Source organism: Taudactylus pleione, unplaced genomic scaffold (assembly GCF_031769625.1).
Source record: "Taudactylus pleione unplaced genomic scaffold, aTauple2 ptg001956l, whole genome shotgun sequence".
NCBI lineage: Eukaryota > Metazoa > Chordata > Amphibia > Anura > Myobatrachidae > Taudactylus > Taudactylus pleione.
This window is the reverse complement of record NW_028286352.1, coordinates 6,121,558-6,148,970: the sequence shown is the minus strand read 5'-3', so window position 1 is coordinate 6,148,970 and position 27,413 is coordinate 6,121,558. Positions and strand designations below refer to the sequence as shown.

General features: G+C 43.3%; 1 protein-coding gene across 2 annotated transcripts; it reads right to left on the bottom strand.

Moving 5' to 3' along the window:
* Positions 1-1,261: 1,261 nt before the first annotated feature.
* On the bottom strand, positions 1,262-27,413 carry LOC148436140 (cholinesterase-like). 2 transcript variants are annotated; one of them, XM_088465289.1, is made up of 4 exons: positions 27,384-27,413; positions 7,748-9,254; positions 3,329-3,492; positions 1,262-1,404 (listed from the first exon to the last, which is right to left on the bottom strand). In XM_088465289.1, exons 2-4 carry the CDS (start codon positions 9,244-9,246, stop codon positions 1,292-1,294), a joined length of 1,776 nt encoding a protein of 591 aa, XP_088321415.1. In that variant the 5' UTR covers positions 9,247-9,254; positions 27,384-27,413; the 3' UTR covers positions 1,262-1,291. The 2 variants fall into 2 exon arrangements, with proteins under 2 accessions (XP_088321415.1, XP_088321414.1); XM_088465288.1 differs by lacking the exon at positions 27,384-27,413 and adding an exon at positions 27,103-27,188.

Genomic DNA, 27,413 nt, shown 5'->3' with positions numbered 1-27,413 from the left:
ATTTATATACAGGGGCAATACTAGTTAGTTATCAAAATAGGTCATTACTAATTATTATTTATAGAAAGGGGCTCTTCTATTTATTTTATTTTTTAAGGGGCCAACATTTTTGTGGTGCCAAAGAGAAAGAATGCACTTGTGCCCATGGTAGAACACATCATCAGTGTCAGCTTCTGCTGGCACTTGTATTGCCAAAAGTGCTTCCACTATATCCTGCAAGTATTGCCCTGGTACCCACAGATCGTTGTTACCTAGAATGGTCCAGTAATACTTTGTAATGGGCTAGTACTCTCAAGGTAAGGAAGCCTTTTCATTTTTTTAGACTGCCCCCTTCCTTTTCCCTCTCTAAAGGATTGGGCTGGATACTGAGAAGGCTGGGTTCATGCATAATGGAAGGGGTAAGACTACGAGCGGGATGTACTACGCATCACATTTTGGATGCGGTACATCCTACAACTTATCAGATACATACCGGCATTAATAATGCCACCACTCCCTGTTACCTCACACAAACGCTCCCTGTCAATCACAGTGTGAGTGAAGAGTTGCTGCAAGCGGCTATGATTGCAGCCATTCTCTCTCCAGCTACTTCTCTTCCACAGCTCCGGAGCCCCCTGTGGACGCCACTTGAGCCGGTTCCCAATGACCACAGATAGGAAAACTAACACACCTTTTTGGATACAAGATACGGGACCCTACTGTCACAGCCAGACACATATTTTAGACGCTACCCAAGGAACAAGAGGAAACCTCTAATTGCATTCAAAAACAAGTGCACACACCAGGACCAAATGTAAATAACATTTAACAATGCAGGGAAGTTGCTACAATTAAGCAACATATTACCATCAAATCCATGAACTGCACTTTACTGTATACGCATGAACCGTCCCAACCATAGTAGCTCTCATTATCTGCTTTTAAGAGTTTTTACAGTGTTTAAGTCACAATTTACATATTTATACCTCTCACCTTGTGTAATTTTACTTTTTAGTATGAGAATATTTAATATCCAAATGGTATAATTTACTGTTTCAGCCAACTCTGTGCTGACCTTTTACTCACATATGACACACTTTCACTGTCTGAATTTATTTTGCGCTAATTTGGTACACATAATCCTTTATTATGCACAAATATTACCTTCATCAAATGCTAATTAACCTACCAGTTTGATTTTATTAACTGGATTTTTATGGATGATACAATAAATGTAACAATCATTATCTTTGAAAAAAATCAAAAGCAGACATCCCTTTTTCTAGTACATAAGCTAATTTATATAGCAAAATCAATCTATTATTGAATGGCAAGAATCCAAATCTTCTCCTGAGATTACATTTTTTTGGCATGCTTGTTCACTTTGTACAGGGTAACTCCATAGATTTCCATCATAACTTTTACCTGTAATAAATTAGAAGAAACATGCTGAATGCAGAAAAAACTAAATAAAACATAAACTACACTAGTTGGAAGTAGGTATCGGACACAGAATAATACATAATTAAATAAATATAAAAAAGTACTAATAGTTTTTATTTATTAAAATGTAAATTGCCTTTGTATGGCTACATTTGAATTAATAGACATCTACTATCATATAGTCACTAAAAAAGTCTGTGCTGTGTCTATGTAGGGTCCTAATTGGGATCCCCAAGGATTGCAAGTAAACTTAGATGACCAAATCTGTCATTTTATAGAAGAACCTTTATATGGCTACAGTAGTAATTATATGGGAGCCACACATGAGGACAAGCTGGGTAGCTGTGAAGGATTCTGGCTTCTATCCAACCTGGAAGAAATAGTGTATTTATGAAAAACTTGGGAGTAACAGATTATTTGAGGCCAAATCATGCATAGCTAAACTTTCATGTCAAGTGTAATTATAATTACACCACGTCTTTACATGTTAATTGTAAAGATCCAGAGCAAGTAGAAGAACACATTTATGCATTCATATCTAGTTTACAGCTTTGCTGTCCATTAGCTTTGGTTATTGCAGTGATAATGTTGCTGGAATCAATTCTGAACTATACTGAGAACTACAAATATAATACAGCAGCTGACTATGGAAACTGGTCACGGGTTGGTGGTGCACAGTTTTCATGGGTTTTTGACTGCAGTGCAGGCAGAAAAGCAGATAACCCTAGAAGCTGGTTAAAGACTTGAGATGCAGAAGAGCAGTGCACGTGGGAACCCATTGGGTGTCCCGAGACAGGATAGTGAGGGACAAAGATGAAGTCAGGAATACAGAGGATAGAATATTCAAGATACAACCCACCCATGGTCAGGTGAGCCCAAGAGGAGTGTAGGTGATGGCAGCCAGGGGTCAGCAGTTGTAATCAGATCAGAGAAAAGAGACGCCTACTGCTGCCTTCTCATATCCATCCAATGATGTACAACAGTGTAAACATCGGTAACATCAACACAGACTGGGCAGTCATGCAACATGTAAATCAAGTCAGACCAGCCGCAAACACTGCAGCTCTCCTGACACGCTGCGCACTCTCATGCGGCAAGGGAGATCACAATGGCTAGTTTATGCATGCCCATGAAATGGCGTGTAAACGGTCAGACGCTTGCGTTTTTCTAACCCCCCCTGTTACCTCCCCAAATGCTAAATACCTGTCACTTACTTTGCGAATGAATACTCTGTGCGGGCATAATCGGAATACAATCACTGCACTGTGTAGTGTGACATTCGCACATGGGCAATGGCTAACAAGCGCTCAACTTGCGCAGGGCTGTCACTAGGGGCATTTGACCAGTGCGGTCGAACAAGGGCGCCACCCCATAGAGGGCACAGTCCTCCCAACCATCCCAATTTCAGCGGGACAGTCCTGTATTTCAGGCACTGTTCCTCTATTCCACCCATGGCCACAGTGTCTCGCGGGCGATCGGGAGGTTGGGGACATGCATCGCCGCAACTCTGCTTTGCTAAACAGAGAGCAGCGGTGCTGGTGAAGCCGAACTGATGTCGCACACAGCCCAGTGGCAACAGGAAGAGTTTCAATATGAGCATACCCAAATGATGTCATCTTAGGGGGTGTGGTCTATGGAAATTATGTCTTGCACACTTCCTGGGCTTCGCAGGGGGGATAGGGGCACCAAATGATTCTGGCACAGGGCGCTACTCCACCTGGAGCTGGCCCTGGATCTGCATAAATATCGGCATTGCGTAAATCTTGGAATCAGGCCCTCTGTACATATGCCTAAACAACAATTCATTCTAGGTCTAGATTGGTTTATTATAATGTGTACAGGCCTGAGGATGACCGGTCTACAGTATCCATGGCACAGGTTTCATCTGGCATATATGTTCTCTTACCGTATCGTTTGACAAGATTGGGAAGAAAGGAATTCCAAAACCGGCAGCGTCTAGAATAAAATTTATTTTGAACCTCCCAGTTGCCTGTTTTCAGTACAACATAACTTTGTTCTTCATTAGTGTAACGAGGAAAAGTGAAATTGTATTCGGGAACATCAGGTATTCTACAAAGAAACACAAATGAATTACTCTTTTTTAATTAAAATGTTTTTTGATACATCTTCACAGGTAAACGTTTACCTCATTACTCATTGATTAACATTCAAGTGATGTCTGTTATTGGCTTACTAAGGACGATCCTTATGAATTTGGTGGAGATGAATCAATCCTCCTAAAGAGGACAGGTGAAAAAATTTCCAATAGCAACCAATAAGCTTCTAGATATCATTGTATAGAATGTATTTTATAAATGATAGCTAAAAACCACCAGGTGTAGTGGGTACCAGTGAGGGTGGCGAAAATAGGGGAAGGAGTCTAAGGCATGCTCTTGCACATGTGCATCCCTGCTCCCTCTTGCAAAATTAAAGACATCAAGGCATATATTGGTGGGGAATAGGGTCAGATTTATTTAATTTACTTATGATATCCATTGAACTAGGGAAAGTATGGTGGTGAAGAAAGAACTGCCCTACTCACAGGATCACCATCTGCCAAAACACAACACACCAGGACTAGATGGGGCTCTGTTCTAGCCCAGCACACTCCACTCAAGGTATCCAAATCCACTCCCAATGACACATGGAAAAATACCCACCTGGACCAGTGATGCCACTGATCACCATTAGGGTATAGTCAGCATAACCCATGTATTGGTGGGAAGAGCACCGCCAAATCTATAGCATGATGGTCATTGTATCTGTCCTTTTCCATACACCCAAAAAGCCAACAAAGACTAGGGAGTAAGAGTGGGATGTCCAGTAGGCAAGAGATCTAGATACTTCCACAGGGGACATCTAATACCTGGACCACATACTCTAAACTCTGCCCTTTTACACTAATAAGTTAAATTGAAAGCACACCCACTAAATTCTTATCCCTGTGTTTCTTGTGTATGCTGACCCAGCCTATAAGTGTTAATATTAATAAACGATATAACAGTATTCTGCGCTCATTAAGTGAATAATAATGTTAAAAAGCAGCTCAGTAACAATAAACACTGTATGAAAACCAAATAACTGAGCGCTAGATAAGAATAAGAAGCAAGCGTAAAATTTAATAGACAAGTGTAAGTATTAAAAACATATTAAAAACTCCATAAAAGAAATGTTTATAGCCCTAATTGGGCAATATTTGCGGGCGTAAATTAAATTGCGGTCCTTCTCCGGTGCAAACAATCCCACCACAGTCGTTGAGCCAAGGCTGGCTTTAGTTGTAACTAAACACTAATCCTATCTCTTCACTGGCCGTTTTCTTCCGAGCAAAAATGAGCGGCAACAGATATGATGTGTTGCCACTGTGCTCGTCGATGACATCAGGCGCCCTTTGGATGGTGTGCAACAATCTGGCAATGCTCTGCAGGATTCAATAGTCTCACCACTCATTATACCAACGCGTTTCACACCACTGCTGGTGTGTTGTCAAGAATGTTTGCAATGTCCTAAAATTGTTCTGAAAATCATGTGGTGCTCTCGGCCTCCTATTAGGAGGGCAAGGCTTCCACACACCCCTCTAGCTACCCACAACCCCTGCCAGTTGCTCACAACCCCCCGAGGCTTCCACTTACATTGCACAAGTGGGCGGTCCTGAGGGCCTATGATGCAATTTGCACTGCATCGCGTCATTGTAGCCCCACCACTGCAATACAATGCCTGTGATCTCGGGATTGTATAGTGTTGATATTGCTTGGCACAGTCCGCATAAGCACCCACCACTCCCCCTCTAGGTCAACCCGGCTGCCCCCAGAGGAGAGGGCAGAAAGGTCAGCAAGTATGACAGTACCAAATAATTGCTCAACAACTTCAACATTGGCATTGCATTCAAATTATGCATGTCTCTGAATTAGGCCCAAAGTTTTTGACCTTTTCAATTTTGGCTATCCTGTGTGCTCAAGGTGAATGATAATCTTTTTTCTCAAGATTGATCTATGCATTTTTAGCTTACACTAATGTGCTCGGTGTTTTTTCAAGGACTATACATTGTTTTTAGAAACCATTGTTGACATCAGCAACTGACATAATGGAGCTAAAGTATCAGGTAAATTTACTAAAGTGAGAGTTTTAAGAAGTGGAGATGTTGCCCATAGCAACCAATCAGAATCTACTTAACATTTTACTAGCACCTTCTAGAAGATAATAGCTAGAATCTGATTGGTTGCTGTGGGCAACATCTCCACTTCTTAAAACTCTCAGTTTTGTAAATTTACCCCTAGATGTTAATTAATCCAGATTAAAATGGACAGCAAATCATACACACTGTAGTTGCATAATTGCTTAGTTAAAAACAAAAGGGATCTACAGATCTCATATAGAGGTCTCAAGTTTTACTTTTGGGGTGTTGTGCAACCCTGAATATTTAAATATGAAATTTTGAATCTGCCTGGCTTTATTATTTTTCTCACATCAGGACCCCATCCTTGTCACATGTACATCCTCTCTAATATAATCACACAAGTCTAAACGTGAATGTCTACTAAAGAACAGCACTATCATCTCTGGAAATACTCTTTGGAGCTCTCGTAGAGTTGGATGTTTTATTTGTGCATATGTGCAGGTTTTAGCATGCGTTACAGTTAGGATTCCTAGCAATTGAAGAGACAAATCCAGAAGAATATTTCCCTACTATTTATCTCCTCTCCAGGAGAAGCCTACAGAGGAGTTGTAGTTGACAATGAGGGAAGGCCATTTGTGTCATTAAGCCCCACCATCGCGGCATAGTACTGAAAATTGCAGATTGATCAAGAGGAGATATGCCCAAAATTATGCAAATTTCATCATATTAGCCCTGCCCCCTCACTATGGCCCCACGATTCCCTGTATTTATATCTCAGTTCTGCTCATCACTAGGAAGTATGTGGATGAGGGAGATCCACTCACTATTCTGGGGGACTATAACTTTTGCAGGGGGTGGAAGGTTGGTGCAATGAGACAATTTGATAATAATGATGATCAGCAGCACTTGCAAGTCACATCTGAATGGCAAATAGTCTAGCTGATTGTGCTGTGGCTGTTATATCATAAGAAGTCACAGTGCCTATTATCATTCCTTAATTGATACAGTATTTCAATCATAAATGTTGTAAGAAACAATATTCCCATTTGATTTTTAAAATGAAAATTGAATTTAATATGTTTTTGTCTTTTTAATTCTTCTTTGTATTTAATTAGGTTTTAAATGTTAAATATGATGTTTGAATTTATTACTATCTGCCAAGACTCAATTTTCTGTTGTGCATACTATACTCCATTACATTATTCTATTGTGTACAAATGGGCATATGCAAAAGTTGCATTTCCTAATAACACTGTCAAACCACATCTCTGTGCTTTCTCACAATCATGTGTATTATGCATACTGACTTGTTATTTCTGATTTAAACCTGGTAAAATTGATAGGAATGTACAGCTGGACGGATGTGTGAGACCGAACATAGGCACTATGAATGCAACTTTTCTATTTTTCCATTTCTGTGAGCATTTTGAGCAGGACATAAATCATAGAGAATCAATTAGGCACTACCTAAGTCAAACCTGTGAGTAAGTGACGCTACATGCCAAACTTATGGTACAGCCGGATGCAGCCCCATAGAGCTGTGGACTAAAATCCATGAGTCTGGGGCAAGCTTGAGCCACCAGGGGGGCAAGTTCCACTGCCTAATTGAATTGACCCTGAAGAATGGTTATACAAAGCTATACATCCCAACATTGGAGGTCTCAAAAATCTGATGGGGGTATAATTGAAGCGCACTGGGGTTTTGGCTACATTATTGGGAGGCATGGCCATATCCTGTAGGGTGGACACCTTTGAAAGTATTGATTGCCTGACAGCAAGACAGACCCCCAAAATTTTGGATTTTCCCATCAAAAGTGGGACAGATGTTAGGTCTGGGAAGGTACCCAGTTCCTAATAAACTGCATGTTAATAAAACATTTTTACATCAAGTTCAAACAATCATCCTCAAAACCCCAAGATTTTTTCAAGATAATGCACAACCCTACAGAAACATCTTGGAACATTAAACACAAAGATGAGAAAAGAAAGAATGAATTTGCAGATCATAATAAAACCATAAGACTTAATTTTTGATTGGTTATGTGAAATTAAACTTTGTGAAATGAAACAAGGAAAAGTAAATTATATTACGGTATAATAAGTTGGTATAAATATAATTGTAGTTATATTACAAATTGTTTAGATTAGTGCTTAAAAGATTGCAATATTTGGAACAATATATAATTATAATATTAATAAAAATTACCCTACCCATGTCTTGCAAAATTGGCCCAGGTTTTCATCACCCGTCTGCTTAATTTTTGTTCTTCTGCGGTAAATTTGCTACCTCCAATAATTGGCTTGCCAAACATGAATGGCAGTATGGCTCCATGAAGAACTCCCATCCATTCAGGCCAAACTTCTTGTGAGGAGCGATGGTCAAATTCATAAAAAAATATGTTTTGTTTATGTCTTAAAACTTCATCAGCAAAAAACTTCATTGGACAAAGCATGTAATAATCTCGTAAAATAAGCTCCATGGCCTGTCTGTTCTTCTTCATATTATTTTCATCCTCCCAGTCTTTATACTCAAATAAAATTGATTCAGTTCCTTGATCTCCAGCTGTTGGGAAGAATCTCATGATTCCCTTTATCAATTCTTCTGTGGTTATAAGGCTATCATGTTCCCTACTAAATCCAGGAGCTCCAAAAATGGTAAAGGGATTTCCATCATCCTTAGTACCTCCTATCATAATGTCTATTTTCTGTATGTGTTTTATTAGGTTATTTGGTAGATCAGTAATGAAGTCATTATCAACAATGGGTATAATTCGTGTAAGGGCATAGGGGTGTATAATTTCAACAAAGAATTGTTTTTCCACTATTTTTGTAGGGTCCATATTTTGTAGACAATCTACCATTGCATCATCATCATCAATTGAGCATCCTAGGAGTTCGGCCAGTTTTAGAGTCAACCGCCTCGCCCTTTTATGAGTATTTATCGCCCATGGTGCACTAACAGAACCACTTTGCAATATGACTCTATTAAAATACTTTTGACTTCCTGGAGAGAACAAATGGAAGCCAACACACGCTGCCCCCGAGCTGTGTCCAAAAAGAGTAACACTACTAGGATTCCCACCAAAAGATGCAATGTTTTCATTAACCCAGTGCAGAGCTAACTGCTGGTCAAACATACCAGCATTTCCTGGAATATCCCTGCTTCCTGGTAATGCCAAGAATCCCAAGGCCCCAACTCTGTAGTTCATTGATACCACAATGATATTCTCAGAATAGGCCAGGACACTCGGGTCATATAAATTCAAAGATGAAGTGCCAGCAAGAAAAGCTCCACCGTAGATAAATACCATGACCTGGGCAGACTTCGGACTGGATGATGGAACCCACACATTTAGATAGAGGCAGTCTTCACTCATCTCATTGTTGACTTGCCACATATTTGTACCATGGAAATTAGCATAAGCTTCATCTCTCTTTTGGTGACAGGATTTTCCAAATGTAGTAGCATCATAAATGCCATTCCATGATTTTCGTGGTTCTGGCTTTTTGAACCTCTGTGTTCCAACTGGAGCCTCACCATAGGGTAAACCCAAGTAGGCTACGACTGATCCAGAAAGGATGGGGATGTGGTAACCTCTGACTTTGCCTTGCTTTACCTCTACAATTGTGTCATGGGCATTTAAAACTAAGGCAAATATTGAAAGCATTAAAATATAGATGCATCCTCTTGCATGATTCTGTTCCATCATTATTATTCCTGTAATTCGAAGAAGATTATAATGACTGTGGCAATCAAATTTTTTATATTTTTTTGCTAACATCACATCAATAAACCAAATGTAGAGAATTAGCATAACATTGAAACACTTGAGAAAATGGTCAATGCAAAATACAGTATGTTGCAAGCAATTACCATTCCATCATGTTAAAGGTTAGCTATAAAAGATTTTGGCCAGCTAAGTTGCCTTAAATTTGGCTACCATGGATATGATAAGAAACCTTAATAAAGTTGGGGCATATTTTTTTGCATTCCATTCAGGCCACCTCCTATTCACCACAATCGCAACAGAATCTTTGAGCAATATAATTTTTGAGCGTACAGTCTGTGTAAAGCAGGGATGGGGAACCTCCTTCCCGGGTAGCCGTATAAGGCCCTTGGAATCATTTGGTCTGGCCCTGGTGCCTAGAATGGCACACTGCAGCCAGAATCTATGTAGCAGTGCCACCTGGAGTGTCCTTAGGACTCTTCAGATGGTCACACCACTGCCCTTACAGCTCCCTGGAGCATGCTCAGGATCTCCGGGCATTGCTGTAATGACCGGTGATTGTGGCCCTGCCCCCATGTGACATCACATGGAGGGGCGTGGCATACACCAGGCCCACGAGTAATGTTATATATATCAAAATGGCCCCATGCTTTACCCCTGGTGTAAAGCATGAGGTTTTCTGAACTTGTTGCACATACAAATAATCATTCAGCTATATGAATATCGGCAGTGCATGTGGTTAGCATGCACCACTTAATCAGGCTCATCGTCAGCACAGAATCCTTTGGCGAAAAATATAATCTGCATGTTGCAACCATGAGTAATCATTGATTTATTTTGAGCAAATGGATGTATATAAGCACATTTTACTTCCCCCTGTATATTACAGGAAACTGATTATTTTCCTCTTTCAGTTTTTTGTTACTCTTGTATGGCATACATTGAGGTATACCAGGAGAAAAAAGAATTTCTCTATACAATATCAACCAACATAGGGAAGGCATACAGGGATGCAGTCATAATCCCGGCAAAGGTTTTGCCGGCGATTAAAATACCCGACACCTGTCAGAATCCCAGCAACGGCATCCAGACTGCCTGAATCCTGAAATGTAAATACAGAGGTTAGGGGGAGGGTTAAGGTTAGGGGTTGGCTCTAGGGGGAGGGTTAAGTTTAGACTGTGGGGAGGGAGGGTTAGGCTGTGGGGGGAGGTTAGGTTTAGGCTGTGTGGGGGAGGGGGAGGGATAGGATACCTACCGACAGGTGTCAGTATCCGAACCCTGTCTGGATGCCGGCATCATGATACTGACCGCCGGGATGCTGGCATCCCGCACCCACCTCGGCATACAGTAGGTTGTTTTTTCTTCTTCTAAGAAGCAGTATGAAAGGGTCTGCTAAACATGCTAGACCTTGATACCCTCCCTTCAGCTCTGCTACACTATACACCCATTGGTTTAATGGCACCATACATCAAGGCCATCTTTCGGCATGCTGCCCAGATTACTATAACTGTAGGTTTCGCTTCTGGGTGACACTAGATATGTCCATGGGCGTACTGTAGCTAGAGATGCCCATTGTACATTGCAGGACATGCCCCTAAGTATTATTTACACAATCTCCATGAAATTGTTTTTCAAAAGAAAACAAAATAGGGATACAGGGGTCTATGTACTAAGACTTGGAGCAAGACAAAGTGGATGGAGATAAAGTACCAATCAATCAGCTCCTAAATGACACTATACAGGCTGTGTTTGAAAAATGATATGAATTAGTGGATTGGTTGGTACTTTATCTCTCTCCAAGGCTTAGCACATAGACCCCATAATTTGGAACAGTTTGCTGCTTATGATGGCTATTGAAAGTGGTGAGCAACAATATAACATCAGCCAACTGCATGCACCATTGACAGAAGGGACACTGTGTCCCTTCTGAATCGAGCCCAATATAACATGAACCCCCTGCTCTGGGAAATCAGCTACTGCAGTATCCTCCCTTCCCCCCCTCACAAAAAAAGGAACTAACTAAAATAGTTATTATTACAATGCATTATTTACAAGGATTCCTCCTTTATACTCATGACACCAAACCCAAGCAACCAAGTAAGTCTCTGCATGCGTCTGAGTTCAAATGGTTACCGCAGGGAGACACAGAACGATTTTGGACACAAAAGCTGGGGATGTCAGTGGTTAGCTGCAAAATAATTAGCATATACACTCAGGGCTAAATTTACTGAGAATTATGTTTGACTTCTAAACCAAATCGCTGGACAAAATCACAAATATACTAAGCCACGTTTATGAGTGTCTATTTTGTTCCAATGGTGATCTTATTGGCGTCTTCAGTGTGCAATTTCAGTTGGATTACTCCCTTTACAATTAAGGCCCGTATTCAATTAGAGGTGAAAAGCCGCCATCAGCGAAAAGTGTTCGCCGATGTGCGTTTTTTGCCTGTTTTCAAAGTATCACTGTATGCAAAAACAGGCGAAAAAGCAGAAGGTAGGAGAAAAAAAAGTGCAAAATCCATATTTTGGGGTACAAATGTGGGGACTTGGTTCAGAACCCTTTGGACACCCCCCTAATGACTAATTAGGCAAAAAAGGATCTTAATTCACCCCAAAAAAGACATGTCATTTTTTTAGGCGAAAATTTAAAAAGTGTTGGAAAATGGGGTTAAAGTAAAGGGGTAGGTAAGTTGGGGTGCTCTATGGATGGGACAGGTATTTTAAGGATTGCTGGAGGCTGCAGCAGGTGTATTTAAAAAAAAAATGATTCTGCACTTTACAAACCCCAAAGTATACTAGTATCCATTTACATGTACCCCCAATCTACAGCAATTATCATTCATAAAAAAACATTGCTTAATATCATTTCTCCTTCATCCACTAGGGGACACTGGAGTCTCAGTACCCTGGGTATAGATGTGGGATAACTGGGAGCTGGCACTTTAATAAATTTAAATATTAGCTAGCTCCTCCCCCTCTATACCCTCTACAGGTCAGTCTAAATTTTGTGCCAAGGGAGCTGGCTGCACTACACAGAGCTCTCTGTTTAAATTATAGATCCTCGATCAGCATATGAGGACACAGACAGGCAGCTCCCTGCCCCTGCCTGTCTGCATCATTGGAGCTGCCAAGAGACCCCACCGCAGCTGCTTGCAGTGTGCGCTGGGGTCTTCAGCTACAGAGACCACTGTCTCTTGGGGGTACCTAGATGCGCTGCACGCAGTGCACGTCGCGGTCCCCCACTAGCATACCCGCCACCGGCAGCGGCAAGGTTAGTGACTCCTGGCACCCTGAAAAGCAGCGTGGCCAGGAATACTGTAAGGTGGGCATCATTAATTCAGCCCACTCAGTGCTGTAAATGAGTGCCATAGCGGGGGTGCGGAGCCTAACGATGAGTGCTGCTCCTGCCTTCCAGCAACCCCAGCTTTTCCTAGAGGCTGGCAGCCATTTTAAAAATAACATGCTGCTGCAAGACATTGAGTACAGCGGAGAGACTGTCCTGTCCCCGGATGTGAGTACACAGTGGGGTCAGGCTACTGAAGAGTCAATAAGACTGTGGGTCTCCTTCAGACCCACTCGCAAGCGCCTATTCGCTCGCAAGAGGGTCGATGTTGAGGCCCTGCGCACGCAATTCTCTCGCTCTGGGACTCTCTACAAAAGGGGTGGCTGTCGATTATGATCGACAGCTCGCCCCGTTTTGTAGGCGGGGCAGGGGGGTGTCTACACAAATGCAGGCAGAATGCCTGCCATTCGGGGGCGGCCCCACTGACATCACTCATGATGTCAGTGGTGAGCTTCCGGCTCTAATAGAGCCGAAAGCTCACTTGGGCTTGTGGTAGATGAGACCACAAGGGTCTCGTCGCAAGCCCCGATGGACGCGATGGTCTTGACCATCGCAACCATCAACCTGGCTGCTCTTGCTAAAGTTGTGGGTGGTGACCCACAGCCTAGTGAGCGGCCTGGAGGCCGGCTCAGAACATAGAAGCGGCCGACCTCATTCAAAGCGAGCGCTCGTATTTTGCGAGCGGCTCTGAATGAGGTCCTGTGTGTGCACAGCCATTACTAGCACATTTATATTGTGTTTACAGTGTGCTGGTCATTGTATCAGCGCTGGTTGGGCTGGGTAAAAGCATATCCTTCTATGCCCTTATCTCTTCTTGCTAAAAGTCTATGTGTGTCTCATTGTCCCGTCACTCTGTAAGTGTCTGTGTGGCCAGTGATTTGGTAGCATGACTTCAAAAGATGCACATATAACTTTCTCCTGCAAAAATTGTGCAGAGAAATGACACAGGGACAGTTATCTACTTCCCTGTTGTGAGAAAAATGTGTTTCAGAGCTGATTGCAGCAATACAAGCCTGGTGTTACAGGTTGAGCACAGACTCCTGTAATCACCTCAACAACCTTGGGCTGATCAATTTACATCAGTCATGTCACAGCAGGAGCCTGTAGCCATATGAGCTAATGCCCAGACCTGTCTGCAGGGTTGAAAGCTTCTCGCAGAGAAGAAAGGTTGCCAAATCTCAGATGTCTGCCTTCTCTGAACCAGATTGGGCATGTTCTTTAGCCAGGCCTGTAGAAGGGCTTACAATGTATCAGCCCAGGTTCCTCCTGTGGCATAGGGCCTGATTCAGAGCTGAACGCTCTGACCAGAGCGCTCGCTCTGAATCAGTGCCCTCCTACCTGAAAATGGAGCGGCCTCCTGGCCGCTTGCATAGCTGTGGGTGACCACCCACAGCATATGCAAGTGGCCAAAAAGATGGTCGCGATGGTCTTTGACCATCGCGACCATCGGGCTCGCGACGAGGCCCTGTGGTAGGGTCTTGCTGCCCAAGCCCAGGAGTGATTTTGACTCTATCAGAGCAAAAATCACTCCCACTGACATCACTAGTGATGTAAGTGTGGCCGGCTTCAGACGGTAGGCGTTCCCATGGGAACGCCTCCATCTGTCAGCCACGCCCCCAGCACACCCACCAAAGGGGGCGTGCTGTCAATCAACATCGACAGCACGCCCCCTTTGGTGCGAGACCCGGAGCGATGGAGAGCCCGTCGCTATCCGGGTCTCGCACATGCGCATGACGGAGCTCCCTCCGTCATGCGCATGCGCAGTGTTGCAACATCGACCCGCTTGCGAGTGTACTTTGCTCGCGAGCGGGTCTGAATGACCCCCATACAGTCCTCTAATGTCCCTGCTAGTAGACTGATACTGAATCCCCTTATGTGGGATGATCCCGAAAGTGGACGACATGCCTGATACAGAGGAGGGGGACAGGCAACAGAAGAATTGGAGCCTGTGTCTCAGGTTGTAGAGAATGGACCCTGGGAATGTTAGGTTGTCTATCTTTGTTACCAAAAACAAAGATTAGCAGCCACCTTTACAGTAAATTGGATGAGATCCTTACCTCAGCATGGATACACAGTTAAAAAGTTTCAGACACGTAAACTTTTATCCTACTATCCCTTTCCTGCAGAGTGCAGGAACTTATGCGATGTCATGTCTTTTAAAAAGATGGTGCTCCCTCTACAGGTGGGAGCAGGAGTGGTTCTTGCCACTGCAATATTTTAGTGTGCCTAAGGAATAGCTCAGGGCACATCTGTCTGGCAGCCTACAGTCACACCATCCTGAACATGCCAGATCTCATCTGATCTCGGTAGCTAAGCAGGGTCAGGCCTGGTTAGTACTTGGATGGGAGTCCGCCTGGAAATGTTGTAGGCTTTATTCCCAGACAACCGGAGTTCAAACATCTAGGTACACTGTAACTTGACCCGGACTATTCAGTTGTTGGATCTGAAGGAGATTCAGGGGTCATTCCAGAGAAGCTCCTGCTATCCCCCGTGGTCCCAGAGGCAGGTGGAGAACCACTGCATCTTCTTCCCAGCAGTTAAGCCTCTGGCATGATGTGCTCCCTTCTTTCCTGGGGGACCCCAAGGTGGGAGCTTACTTTTGCAATTTCAAGTGTCAGCAGACAAACTGTTTGTTATACAAACAGGGTCAAAGCTTCTATTCCAGCTTGGTTGTAGTTTCCAAGTCGGATGGTTCAGTGAGACCCATTCTGAACCTAAAACATCTCAACCTTATTTGCGGAGCTTCAGGTTCAAGATAGAGTCCCTGCAGTCTGTTATTGCAGGTCTCAAGAGGGAGGCCGTGATTGTACAGTGGTTAGTACTCTTCCGCAGCAACCTCGGTTCGCTTCCGAGTCATGGCACCATGCCTATCTCCACATTCCCATTTGGTTACATCACGCAGTGCGGGACTCTCAATTTCAATTTCACCCTTTGGTCTATCATCAGCACATAGGTCAGGGCTGTAATGATGGCCTTTCTTCGGATTTAGGGTGTCACTATCGTCCCGTAATTGGATGATGTATGTCTCAACAATTATGGCAGGAGGGATGGATTCTGAATTTCCAACAGCCTACTCAGCGTCTGCTCTTCCTAGGGATGTTTTTGGACACGGTGGAGTAGAGGGTGTTTCTTCCGCAGAAAAAAGACACCTCCATCCAACACAGGGTGTGATTGATACTGTGCCATTGCAGGGTGTTAGTACACCTGTGTATTCCTCCTCTGGGGAATATGTTTGCGACCTTCGAGTCCATCCAAGATGGGAGTTCCATACCTGTCCATTACAACTGGACCTCATCTCTCAGTGGTCAGGTTCCCACCATTTTTCTTCACCAGCGAGTTCAACTGTCACGCAAGGCTCGAACATTTCTCCTTGGTGGCTGAATTCCTAACACTTACTGGCAGGCAAGAGGTTTGCAATGTGTGAATGGATTCTCCTCACCACAGACGCCAGTCTGAGAAGATGGGGGGCAGTCACTCAGGGAAGACACTTTCAGGGCCACTGGACTCGACCAGAGGTGGTACTGCCCATAAGGATAAGAGCAGTGTTATATGCTTTTCAGATGGCACAGCCCCTGTTGAAGGGCCATGCAATCAGAGTGCAGTCTGACAATGCCACGGCTGTGGCATACATAAACAGACAAGGCGGCACCAAGAGTCGGTCCGCCATGAGGGAGGTAAGCCTTATTCTTCTCTGGGCAGAGGAATTAGTGGTAGCAATATCAGCAGAAATTGGGAGGCTGACTACCTCAGTCGACAAGACATTCATCCAGGGAAATGGACGCTCAAACCACAGGTGTTTCAACAACTGATTCAGCGTTCGGGTCTTCCTCTGGTAGATCTCATGACATCAAGGTTGATCCATCAACGGCCTCTCTACTGCTCACGGACAAGAGATCCACAAGCGGTGACAGTGGATACTCTTACAACTCCTTGGAGGTCTCAGTTTGTTTACCTGTTCCCTCCACTCCCACTTCTTTCTCATATGCTTCAAAGAATCAAACGAGAAAGAGTAAAGGTACAGTTGGTGGCTCCACACTGGCCCAGATGGGCGAGGTATTCCAACCTATGTCTGCTGCTGATAGACGACCTGTGGCCTCTTCCTCTGCAAAAGGACCTTCTGCACCAGGGTCCGTTTATCTGTCAGAACTAAAAGCAGATTAGTTGATGGCGTGGCTGTTGAAAGGGCTATCCTAAGAAGAAGAGGTATCCCTTCAACGGTGATTCCTACAAGGCTGAGGGCTAGAAATGAAGTTACGTCTAAGCACTATCAGCGTATATGGAAGGCATATGTATCTTGGGGTGAATGCACGAGTTCGCCACCATCAGAATTTAAGATAGCAAGGTTTCTTCTTCTTTTTCTACAGGATGGTTTATCAGCAGGCCTTCATCTGGGATCTTTGAAGGTTCAGATTTCAGCTCTCTCGATTGTCTTTCAAAGGAGACTAGTATTATTGCCGGATGTCCAGACATTTCTACAGGGGGTTTTCAGGTTACAACCTCCGTTTGTACCTCCTATGGCACCATGGAATTTGGATTTAGTGCACTCCTTTCTCCAGTCTTCACTATTTGAACCGTTACAGACTGTGGAAATAAATTTTTTAACTTGGAAAGTGGTTCTCCTTTTGGCGCTCGCCTCTGCTAGGCATGTGTCAGAGCTAGGGGTGCTTTCTTGTCGTCCACCTTACCTCATTTTTCATGAGGATAGGGCTGAGCTCCATACGCAGTTATCTTTTTTACCTAAGGTAGAGTCTGCTTTCCACATCAACCAACCGATTGTGGTTCCAATGTTTTAAGATGATTCTTCGGCATCCAGATCCCTAGACGTGGTCTTCGGATTCATGTTGATAGGACTGCATCCTTCTGGAAGTCGGATACGCTGTTTGTTCGATATGATATGGCGCGTTCTGGTGGGCTTGCTTCAAAAGAGTCTATTTCAGGATGGATTCATCTGACTATCAGACAGGCCTATTTGGCTGCATCGAATCATACTTCAACTTCAATCACAGCGCATTCTATGCGCTCGGTTGGTCCTTCATGGGTGGCTGCCCACGGTGTTTCCCTAACTCAGCTTTGTCGGGCAGCCTTTTGGTCAGGCCAGCATACTTTTGCAAAAATGTTTCCCGTTTTAACACGGTTGCGGCATCTGCTTCACAGTATGGCCGTTCTGTTTTGCAGGGTTCTCAGCACTCTCTCACCTGGGATGTGAGCTCTGGAAAGTCCCCACTGTACTGAGACTCCAGTGTCCCCTAGTGGATGAAGGAGAAAACAGGATTTTGGTACTTACCGATAAATCCCTTTCTCTGATTCCACAGGGGACACTGGACGCCCACCCAGCGCTGTTCCACCTGCTTTCATTATTGTTCTTCCAGATTTGGACAGATGTTTTTTTCACGGTTTCCTTGATTTGTTTGTATATGTTTATTTGTTCAGGTATGTTCTAGCTTCTCTTCTCCTCTAGGATTTATTTTCCAGCTCTCCTCAGGCACAGTTTATTTAGACTGACCTGTAGGGGGGTATAGAGGGGGAGGAGCTAGCTACTATTCAAATTTATTAAAGTGCCAGCTCCCGGTTATCCCACATCTATACCCACTTTACTGAGACTCCAGTGTCCCCTGTGGAATCGGAGAAAGGGATTTATCGGTAAGTACCAAAATCCTGTTTTTTCCACACATGCAAATATGCATTTAACAGCCCTTTGACTCAAAGTAAAATCCCTAATTACTTTTATTATGGCTAATAATACACTTCTAATTAATTACCTGGGTGAGTTAGGCTTTAATGGGGGTACAGACTAATCTCCCCCCAAAAAACTGATCTTTTCACCGGTTCCGCTATTCGCTGCATTTGATGATATATATGCGTTTTCGCCTGTTTTACAATTGAATAGGGCGAAAAGTGGGTGTGCACATTGAGTAAGTAGCTAAAAACTTTGCCTCAAAACAGGCGAAACCATTGCGCTTTCTGCCGATCTCGGCTTTTCACGGCTTACTGAATCCGGCCCAGACTCTGCAGCTAAGTAGAATCATGAAACAACTGACATTCAAAGCACTGCACAGATCAGTATGATTTGTGCTGACTTTGCTGTACTAAAGAGTAAAGAAAGGGTAAATATTTTCTTTAAATTGCATGCCCCCCCCCCAAAAAAAAAAAATGTAATTACCAGCTCCAGGCCTTTGATCTCGGTCTACTACTGGAAAATTGAGGAAAAAAACGGTATTTGGTCCCCCCCATTTTTCCAGTAAGAAGCACTGGGCTAAACCAACTGGGGGGCTTTATGCCAGGGAGATACACAGTGTGGGGCCCCCTGCCAAAATGTAAAACTGGTCCAATCTGGTCAGCCCAGGCTGGAAATCTTAGGAAAGTTGTGACCCCCAAAATAAAATGGATTCCCCCTTCTAAGAAGGCGTTGGATGGAGGTTAATTGTGTAAAATTAGATTTTAATATTCTATTTTACAGTGAGACTACAGGTCCCAGCAAGTCTACACCAGTATGCAGGCACTTGTGGAACCACAAGTGCCAGCATGTCCTGACATTAAGGGCCCGCTGACACCTGTAAAATACTGACAGTACAAAGACACTGAATGTGGTATTCCTTTATTAAAAAATAAGAAAATATATTTTTCATACTCACCAATCCACGGGTCGGGTCCTCTTCATACCAAGGCCCATATTCAATTTGTTTCGCACCCGCAATACTTTTTCGCCTGCCGGGCTTTTCACCTACATCTCGTAGTTTATCCGCAGAAACTTATCACGCGCGTCCCCGCGATTCGCCCTATTCAATTCCAAATCACGCGAAAATAGTAACCCGGCAAATGCAAACTTGGAAAAAAGTGCTGTCGGAATTGAGTAAATCAGCCTGACACCCCCTAAAAGATGCACTAATATTGGGGCTCAATGTACATGCCCCCGAATAGCCCTACTAAAGCTATTTGGGGTAATTAGGGTGTGTCCATTTCTTCTAATTAGCGTTTTTGCACAAGTGGTGAAGAATAGCATTAAGCTGTTTTTTTTGGAGTATATATATACTGTAAAATTTAGGGTACTTGAAAATGGATGCAAGCATGGTTTAAAGTCACTGAAGTAAAGTTTTAAAAAACATAAAAAACGCACCTGAAGCAAGCACCTGCAATCAAAAAACACCTCACCCCTATTTGCAGACCCCCCAAAAGTCTATTTTGCTAGTTTTTAAGTTTGTACCCCCAGTTTGCACTTTTTTGCCTCCTTTTTCTAAGCTCCTCAATTTTTCTTAGGTTTTTTTTTTGACACAGTTATCTTTTGGGGGGCTGAACCAAGGGTGCAGAGTGGTTTCCCCACCTTTGCGCCCTAAAATAGCGATTTTGCACTTTTTTTCTCCACCTATTCATAGGCGAATCTATTTCGCCTATTACATTGCATTGTGTTTTCGTGTACGCGAAAAGTGTTTGCAATCGACGATATTTTTTCGCGGATTCTGACTTTTTGCTGCTAATTGAATACAGGCCCATGTCGAATCCACTGGTCTTCCTAAAACAAAACAAGCATAATGGAGCATACACACGGTCAGATATGTCAGACTTTTCAAATTTGTCAGATGAACGATTGAACGATTTGAACGATTTTACCAAAGTTTTGAACGATTTGAATGATTGAACGATTTTTGACTGCATTAAAATGAATGGAATTGTCCGAGTCTGACTGCAAACACATCAGATGTCAGATATCGTTATCTGACAAACGGGAACGTGCATCGTTGATCGTCCATCGTTCAGGACTGTCAGATATGTCAGATTTTCCTTCAGATATGAACGACTGAACGATTTTTAAATCATTATCGTTCATATCTGAAGGAAAAATCTGACCGTGTGTATGCACCATAACCCTATCCCAAATGGACAGTACTGTACCCTCCAAAAAATACTTGTGTAAAATGGTGGTCGTTCCCGGTTACCATCATTAGAATGAATTGGAGAATTGCTGACTGGCTGAGAGTGTGGGAGCACCGTACTCAGCCAATCTGCGCTTTCCCTATTCATTCTAATGCCAGACAAACCCACCACTCACAGGCAGTTCTATTGAATACCTCTATTCAGATTCGATTTTGGTATGATTTTGATCCTTTTTCACAACAGGATTCTTAGTAAATCAGGGGTCTATTTACTAAGCTGTGTTAGGAGATAAAGTGAACGGTGATAAGCTCCTAACTGCCATGTAACAGGTTGTGTTTGAAAATTGGAAGTTAGGAGCTGTTTGGCTGGTACCTTATCACTGTTCACTTTGTCTCCTAACACAGCTTAGTAAATAGAGCCCTCCACTGTCGGACTGGGGCATGAAGGGCCCACCGGGGAATGCAGTGGCAGGGGCCCATGCTTAAGGGGTGTGTTTATCCATCAGAGGGGGTGTGGCCAGTCACCCAAAATGCTTGGCTAATCAATAGGTGTAGATTCTATAGAAGGAAACCAATCGCCCATATTGCTTAGTGGTACTGCTCCACCAGATAACTGACCATCTAATAGAATAACAAAGTATAATTTGAGGTCTGGAACCTGACACATTGAAGAGAGGGTGGGCCCTTAGTCAGTGGGGCCCACCAGGGATTTCCCCTGTACCCCTGTTGGCCAGTCCAACCCTGGAGCTCTCAGTTATTTATATTATGGTCTATGTAAAGCATAGTATGTTTCGACCAATTGTCGAATGCCGTCTAAAGTAGTGTTTGACACGCAATTTCTCCATCTCCAAAATCGATAGGACGTCAAATCGGCCAAAATCGATCTTTGGTAAATTTACCCCTCATTGTATCAGGACACATCTTTAGATGTTTTTTTTAAGCGTGCAGGTACAATTTGATGCACGGATTTACTCATTCACATTCAAACACTTCTTGTTTATTCAATTCAAAATAAAGTCTGAGTACAGTAAGAGTAGGCAAATTCAACCTGGTTTTAGTTATTAAAAGACTGCTACTTTAAAACATCGGATGGTCTCTCACTGAACTCGATGATGTCTCAAAGCCGCAGCCTATTACATTTGCCGCCTGGACTTAAACTTCACTGGGCAATTGTAAAATGAAGAAATTACATATTGTACATGGTTTTGATAATAGGAAGACTGACTTTACCTGACAGTGCATCAGTTTGTGAAAATGACCCAGAATTTGTGTTTGTTTTGTAATATACAATTGTAATTGTCCTTTCACAGGTTTGCTATTATGCCACTTCCCCAAGTAGAAAATTATTTGAAAAACAAAGATTCAAAGTCAGGTGAACAAATGACTTGATTGAAATAGCAAATAAAGTACAGTATACTATTGATTTTCGAATTGACAGTTTCACTGGTGTTCTCATTCAAGGGGTAAGCACTCCAACTGCACTTCACATGATCAATTCAACGTAAATAAATATTTTTTTTCCAATTAAATACAGACACTGTGGACCTTTCTCTTAGAGAACAGCAATCAAAAGAGTCTGTATGAATATGCAAGAAATACATATTTGCCTGCCTGTAATCCACATGAATAACTCTTAATACAGTATGCGAACATGCATGACAGTACTCACCAACTCTGTCTTCAGTACAAGCTTATGTGCAGTCTGCCCTCTAGGTTGTTAAACTTAGCTATAAAAGCAGAGATTATCTAGAAAACCAATAACTTGAAGCACACAAAGGTCAAATAAGAGCTTCACTACTTAGGTTGTAAATTATTTAACAATTCAGATAAGTTAAAAGAAAAAAAAAACATTAAGAGCAATATAAAAGTATAAATAAATAGGGGTGTACACCGGCCACTTTTCGTGTTTTGTGTTTTGGTTTTGGATCTGGATCTTTCTTCGTGTTTTGGATCTGGATTGGTTTTGCCAAAACCACCCTTCCGGGTTTTGGGTTCTGGGTTTTGGATCTGTATTTTTTTGGAATACAGCATAAACACAGCTAAAATCACAGAATTTTAATTTTTTTTGTTCCAACGCTATTATTAACCTCAATAACATTAATTTCCACTCATTTCCAGTCTATTCTGAACACCTCACACCTCACAATATTGTTTTTAGGCCAAAAGGTTGCACCGTGGTAGCTGGATGACTATGCTAAGCGACACAAGTGGGCGGCACAAACACGTGGCCCATCTAGGAGTGACACTGCAGTGGCAGACAGGATGGCAGTTTGAAAAACTAGGCCCCAAACAGTACATAATGCAAAGAAAAAAAGAGGTGCAAGATGGAATTGTCCATGGGCCCTCCCACCGACCCTTATGTTGAATAAACAGGACATGCACACTTTAACAAACCAATCATTTCAGCGCCAGGGTCTTCCACACGACTGTGGCTGAAATGATTGGTACATTTGGGCCCCCACAAAATAAGCTGTCCCTGCACAAACTGGCTCTACAGAGGCAAGGTGTCATCCTCATCCTTTGTTGATGCACGTGCGGCTAACACGCACACAAACATAGAAAAATAACCACTTTTAAATGTTTTCATTTTTGGGGGCACTTTAGGGGTTACACTGCCCTTCAACAGACCAGCCGGCCCTTGACTTATGATAGAGGCGCACGCTTGGCGCTGCTACTTTGTTGATGCACGTGTGGCTAACGCACACACAAACACAGAAAAAAAAAATATTTTTTTGCACTTGGGGGGAGCACCCCTGATGGACAGAGCACCCCCATGACAACACTACAGCACCCCTTTAGTACTACAATGACACAGGAGCCACAGAACCCCCCCTCTTCTGTCTGCACACAGCTCCTATGGACAACACAGCCTTTATGGGGCAACAGCACTGCACAACACAGCCCAGCCAGCCTCTATCGACTTTGGACACAGCCCCTATGGACAACAGCAGCACCAGCACAGCAACCCCCACCCGCCCTCTTCACTGTCCACAGCCGGAGTGAAAAATGGCGCCGACGTGGGGACCTTTTATAGAATCCAAAACCCGCTAGAATCCGACAGCGCGAGGATGACGTTTTACCTCATTCCGGGAACCGAGTCTGGTGGGAGAACCCTGGCGGACTCGGTTCCCGGCTCGGAATGGGGGGGGCTCGGATTTCTAAAATCCGATCCCGCTCATGCCTAAAATAAATATGATCTGTAATATAAACAATGATAGTGCTTTGGTATATATCTAACCCATGGAAATGTACATAATGTTTTCTGAAAGACAGTTCAGATATTGTGGAGAGAGTGCTGTTGATGTGCAGGAACTTACGTTAACCATACTTGCCGACATTCAGCTCCCTCCTTCCGGGAGGGAACTGAATGTCTGTATACAGCAGGGGGAGGGGGGGGCTGGGTGATGATAAAGTATTGGGGCCAGGGTTGGGGTCGTGATCACTCGATCGCGTCATCATGGCCCCTGCAGGGGTTGGGGCCACGATGACACTGCCCCTCCTCGCTATGGGGGTTTCTATTGTTACTGCGGGGGGAGGCTTGTCTGCCTTTCCGGGGAGCCAGGATCGTCACCCGATATTCGGGAGGCTCCCAGCCAAATTGGGAGAGTAGGCAAGCCTGACGTAAACCCCTAGGTACTGTAGTTACCAATTGTGAGCTCCACAGTGCAGGGAACTTAGGGGTTAATTTGGTGTGTTTTTGTCTAGCCTATGGCAGGGTTTGGGGGAGTGTTTAGGGGTGGGGAACTTTGTTTTTAGCCTAGTGCAAGGCAGGGATCTGCCTCGTTTTCTGTGAAAGAATGGCAATACAGTGGCTATTTCACTGCAATAGTCGGCATCCTGGCGGTCAGGATGCAGCCAATCAGAATACCGGCTCCAGAGGGTTAGGGTTAGGCTGCAGGAAAGGTGGGCTTGGGTAAGGGGTTAGGATACTTTCCTAATTCTGTCGAGATTCTGACTGTCGGGATGCCGCTCTCGGTACTATGACTGCCGGCATCCCGACCGCCGGGATCCCATAGCCAACCCAAATGCATCTGGTGCGCTCCCCTTCAATACACTGGATAGGCTGACTTTATCCTACTTGGATCAGCAGCATCGCCTGACAGTTTGGGCGTAATATCATGGATTGTTGTGACTAAATTTCCCTAGTGTTTGAGTGCGAATCCTGGAGTCTGAAGAGTAAGGATTACCATCTGCATCCATTACTAATTTACTAACAACAGTAATAACAAGTATGTGGCCACAGTATTAACCTAATATACTGGTATATTTTTGTGTGATTTTTTTTTATCATTTGAATTTTAATTATTATCGATAGTTTTATGTCCATTGTCATAGAATATAGGAATTGTTATTTTTTTGTGCTCCGTATGTTTTTAAAATTTGCTAAATTGTTTATTGATTGATATCACCTCTATATGTTTTTTTGGTATGTATTATGGCTGGATAACTGCTTCCCTCTTCCTAAATGCTTCATCATGGAATGGGTATGATATAATAGTCACTGGTTCAAATCCCGACACCAGAAGCCTGAACTGTGAAGATCCCGACAGGGGAGGTAAGTACCCTAACCCTCCCCATCTCCCTACCATAACCCAAACCCTCCCTCAGTGGTGCCTAACCCTAACCTCCCCCCGGTGGTGCCTAAACCTACCCCCGCTGAGCGCACCCTAAACCTAAGTCTACCAGGGGGGTACCTTACCCTAACCTCTGCCCTGTGGTGCCTAACCCTAACCCCCCTTCCCTGCAGCCTAACCCTACCTGGGGGTGCCCAAACCTAAATCCTCCTGGGGGTGCCTAATCCTAACCCTCCCCAGGTAATTACCATACTTACTGGTGTCTGGACGTTCAGGATTCTGGCATTTGGTATGGCGATGCCTGTATCCTGATCCCATTCAGGATAGTGGCGTCGGCACTTTGCCGACAGTCGGCATCCTGGCGTCGGTATATCGCCGGCCGGAATCCCGTCTGCCGGTGTTTTAACTACAACCACTTATTCATAATATCACCATGCCACTCACATTAAACTCTATATGCTAATGTATACCTAATGATGAACAAATATTTTGGTTTTTCTTCCCAACAATATTACCCATGGTCACAAGTGCCTGTAATTAGTTTGTGAAAGTCATATGGTGCATACACACTGGGCGATTAAAGTGGACGACTGAACGATAACAATATCGTCATCATTCAGTCGTCCACTTTATCGTCCATTTTTTACACCAAAACGATGAACGATAATGACGACGCGCGTTCCCGCGGGTCGTTCGTCATTATCGTTCATCGGATTAACATGCAGGCCAACCTGACAACGTCGTCAGGTTGCTGCATGTTGGGGAATGGGGGGAGAGAGACCGGCGCTGAACGATATCGTTAATGTAATCGTTCAGCGGCTGTGCTCAATGTCATGAACGACATTGAGCACAGCCTGCCGTAGACACACTAGACGATATAGCTCAGGGAGCATATGTCTAGTGTGTACGTACCTATAAAATAAGTCTCTCATAAGATCCCTCTTCCTATCGGATTCCACAACTAGGTATTTTCTTCCCAAATGTTTTATTTTCCCATGGCCACATGAAAGCCTGAGGGTGGAACCGAGCACACATAAGCCTGTTTGTAATTAACTCCAGATCATAAACTTTAACTCCTGACTCCCATGTCTCTCAAGCACATGCCTTGTAAAGCTGCATACACACGTAAAGATTTTCTGTCCAACCATCCAACTAGTTGATTGGTTGGAATGAAAATCTGGTAACGTATGGGAGTAACTGATGATCAGCAATTTGCTCCTAAATGCCAGAAAACAGACAAGTTTGTTAAATGTTTGATCTAAATAATTTGTTCAAACAACAGTTTTTGTCCATTTTCCGACGTTTGGGAGCAAATTGCTGATTGTCATTTGCTTTCATACCTTACCAGATTTTCATTCCAACCAATCAACTAGTTGGATGGTTGGACAGAAAATCTTTAGGTGTGTATGCAGCTTTAAGCTGCATACACACGTAACGATTTTGTTAATGAACGATTTTTGGAAGTGTAATGAACAATTTTTTTTAACGATTTTTTAAAGGATGACTGAAAAATGTCCCTTCCCTTAATAAAAATCGTTAAGTTGGCTAGTCTGAAATGGACGATGAACTATAAACTACAAACTACCATCGGGAACGTGCGTGAACGATTATCGTTCATCTTTATAACTCAGAAACTGAACGATTTTTTGAACGATTGAACGATAACAACGTCGTTATAGTTAAATCGTTCAAAAAATCGTTATGTGTGTATGCACCTTTACTCTTGTTGCTAGATCTGCACCTGACCATTCAGCTGCAATGTGACTCCCTGTAATCGTATAGGATAAATATTTCTTTCAAAATTAACTTTTTAAGAGGTCTACTGGACAAACCATAACAAAAATACTCCTACAATAAATAAAGTATTATCACAAACACTACGAACTAGTGTTACCTCAGTTGAAATAAATCTAAGCATACTGGGAAGTGCTCGCATATATCTCCTCACTCCATACTTGATACAAATATTTAAAACAGAGCTGATTTAAAACACGGAGGGGCCTTAGGCAGGATATCAGTCCCCCCCACTCAGTTAGATCAACTAATTTATTTACCTTTACATGCAGTCTGCATGCTATTCGACCTTCACAAATGACTATAAGATCCACTCAGACCTCTATACATGCCCATTAGATCCCCCCACATACCCCTTACATGAGATCACACCCAAACATGCCATCACATCCTTTCCACATGCCATTCAACCCCCCTCCCCTGTGTTACAGCTGATGTTAAGTGTGACTGACAGCTAGTAATTCAGTTCCACAGCCACCAGTCTCTTCAGCTGATCCAGGTTACTAGTATTGGATAGTGATTTTTTTGACAGTGTACCTACTGCCCAGGTAAGACTAAGCACCATTTGTGG

Coding starts and splice junctions, on each gene's coding strand:
- LOC148436140 (XM_088465288.1), bottom strand. Junction 3,493..7,747: donor GCCAATTTTGCAAGACATGG/GTAGGGTAATTT, acceptor GTTTCTTTGTAG/AATACCTGATGTTCCCGAAT. Junction 1,405..3,328: donor CAATCTTGTCAAACGATACG/GTAAGAGAACAT, acceptor AATTTATTACAG/GTAAAAGTTATGATGGAAAT.